Here is a 3,234-nt window from a genome sequence, read left to right as displayed (position 1 = left end):
GATCTGTTAAAATGTCACGATGTGTTCTCGCTTGTCACTTCATTGTCAACTCAATACTTTGGTCCAAGATCATGTAGGAATGAGTTTGCCCTGATCCTGTGAACACAGGTTAGCTGTGCAGCATAGGTCACCATAGTAACATACCCAGGTTATAAGCACAGACAGCTGGCACAATGGATATTTGGCATTTATTTTTGAAAAATATTCTGACCCAACGGTTCCCGTTGGCCAGGCCTGTACAATTAAAGGGGAATCGCTGAGAAAATCCAACTCATAATGCTGCTTATTTGACAGGGTGCTCTTGTTGTCTCATTTGCAGGTTCATGATTATAAAATGGACCAAGCGGTCACATTTTGGAGTGAAAATTGCCAGGAAATACAGGTGGGTCAGATTGTTCCACTTTTTGGACATTGGGTGTCATATTTTGCTGTTTATTTGCTGTTATATTAATTATCCATTCAATCTTTTCTGTGCCTTTTAAGTGATTATAGTTGTGGGCCAAAAGGAATACCTGATTTAAAGGTCCCATGACATGGTGCTCTTTGGATGCTTTTATATATGCCTCAGTGGTCCCCTTATACTGTATCTGAAGTCTCTTTTATATAGACCTTAGTGGTCCCCTAATACTGTATCTGAAGTCTCTTTTATATAGACCTTAGTGGTCCCCTAATACTGTATCTGAAGTCTCTTTTATATAGGCCTTAGTGGTCCCATAATACTGTATCTGAAGTCTCTTTTATATAGGCCTTAGTGGTCCCTTTATACTGTATCTGAAGTCTCTTTTATATAGGCCTCAGTGGTCCCTTAATACTGTATCTGAAGTCTCTTTTATATAGGCCTCAGTGGTCCCCTTATACTGTATCTGAAGTCTCTTTTATATAGACCTCAGTGGTCCCCTAATACTGTATCTGAAGTCTCTTTTATATAGACCTTAGTGGTCCCCTAATACTGTATCTGAAGTCTCTTTTATATAGACCTCAGTGGTCCCCTAATACTGTATCTGAAGCTTTCTGAAATTCAGCCTTGGTGCAGAATTACAGCCACTAGAGCCAGTCCCACAATGAGCTTTCTTTAGGATGTGCCATTTCTGTGTCTGTAGCTATTGAGGAGAGAGGGGGGGCAAGGTGGAGAGTGGGGGTGTGGCCTTGACCAACTGTCACTTTGCTTGTTTTCAAGCCATGATGTCTCTCTTTCTCATGGGCGGACCAAATTCTCTGGGTGGGCAAAGCAGAGAAAGGGGAGGTAACCTTTCCAGATCGGCCCACCTGAGCTTTCATTTTCTCAAAGGCAGAGCAGGATACCCAGGGCTCGGTTTACACCTATCGCCATTTCTAGCCACTGGGAGACCATAGGCAGGCTGGGGGAACTCCTATTAATGTTAAAAAACCTCATGAAGTGAAAATGTCATGCCATGGGACCTTTAATATCAGAATATTTTCCTCTCTGATGCTGAACACTTAGGTCTGTAGTGTGTCTGGACTTAGTGTCTGAACAAGTCTGCAGTTTTTTTTCCCCTTCTTTAAAAATAACATACAATCAACAATGGCACCATAAAATGTCAGAAGAGAATGCAACAGCAGCAGCAGCTCTCAGAAGAGTTGCACATATCCATTAAGGTGAAGAGGGAGATGATTATAGACTATACAAAGCTCTGCCCCCCATTATTCCCTCTGTGCAAAGTGTCCTCTTTTATGATTTAGTGTCAGATTCTTCAGTCTCGACACACAGAATGTCCAGCAGTGGTGGAATGTAACTAAGTACATTTACTCAAGTACTGTACACAAATGTGAGTTGTACTTTACTTGAGTCTTTTTCTTTTCATGCCACTTTCTACTTCTACTCCGCTACATTTCAGAGAGAAATATTGTACATTTTACTCCACTACATTCATCTGACAGCTTCAGTTACTAGTTACTTTACAAATTAAGATTTCTTTTGCACACAAAACACACATAGTTTATAAAATATGTTTTAAAATAAATTAAACCATCCAAAAAAAATATATATATATATATATATATATATATATATATATATATATATATATATATATATATATATATATATATAGGCCTACTGTACATGGACAGCTGAAATGATTATCCGATTAAACACTTAGTTGATTGACAGAACCGGTTTGATGGTTTCCAGTTCCAGTTTTCTGCATTGAGTGCTTTTACTTTTTACAGTACAGTACATCCTTCTGATGATACTTACATACTTGTACCTAAATACCATTTTTAATGCAAGACTTTTAATTGTTTTTTTACAGTTCATGCTGTTAGTACTTTTACTTAAAGGTGCTGTAGGTAGGATGTGAAGATCCAGGACTTAGCCAAAAAAATTTGAACATCGACAACTTCTCAGTCCCTCCCACCTTTCTGCTAAAGCCCAAAACTGTCTCCTAAGCCCCCACGAGAGAAAATGAATGCGTGTGCATGAGCAGTGATTGACACACAGTTAGACACCCCCCCCTGGCCCTGATTGGTGCATCTGATCAGGGAGCTGTGGGTTTTTGCAAATCACACTACAGGCTGTAGGTGGTGCCAGAGGAGCAGGATTATTTTTTAATGACCTGCTTCATGTAGTTCTACTGGAACATAGGGTCAGTTTCAGCAAATATGACAGAAAGTTAGTTTTATAAGTCTTACCTACTGCACCTTTAAATAAAGGATCTGAATACTTCTTCCACCACTGATGTCCAGTAACATGTTTGAACGTTAATCTTGTGTGTCTGTGTGTTTTTGTGTCACAGGGTGTGACTGCCGTAAAGACCCTGAAAGCACCTTTCAGGAAGTCGGCCCAGTTCAGCACTCCCATCAGTGAGCGGCTGGATGAAATCGAGCTTCCACCTGATAACTGAGACTGTATGTCAGACTATCACGTTACATCACTTCATTACCAGTTAATATTAAAGTGCTAACCCAGCTTTAAGGGTTATTGATATTCTCAAGACCGTGACACCTTTTTCTGTTGTGGAGAATAGTGACGTCAATGGAAGTATCTCCTCTTCATATGAGATGGTTAATACAAATCGGATGAATATTTAGTTCCAGTATTTCTGCCACACACACACATCTATAGCATTTGCTCATCTGACACAGACAGCAGTCGCTGACATCTTGGGCCATATCTTGCACCCAGCGCAGCGCAACGCCGGACGCAAGTGTCTTTGCTAGTTTAATTTTTTAATTTTTTTTCCCGTCCAGCGCCCACGTTGTTTAAATAGCAAA

General features: G+C 40.1%; 1 protein-coding gene across 1 annotated transcript in view; it reads left to right on the top strand.

Annotated features, from left to right (window-relative positions):
• The window catches only part of spag8 (sperm associated antigen 8), an 11,061-nt gene extending 8,197 nt beyond the window's left edge, over positions 1-2,864 (top strand). Inside the window, exon 5 of the mRNA XM_078271979.1 lies at positions 2,757-2,864. Coding sequence (XP_078128105.1) covers positions 2,757-2,864 — 108 coding nt within the window. The remainder of the gene's footprint in view (positions 1-2,756) is intronic.
• Positions 2,865-3,234: the final 370 nt, after the last annotated feature.

This window comes from Sander vitreus, chromosome 16 (genome assembly GCF_031162955.1).
Source record: "Sander vitreus isolate 19-12246 chromosome 16, sanVit1, whole genome shotgun sequence".
In the NCBI taxonomy this organism is placed as follows: Eukaryota; Metazoa; Chordata; class Actinopteri; order Perciformes; family Percidae; genus Sander; species Sander vitreus.
This window is presented reverse-complemented; position numbering and strand designations above follow the sequence as displayed.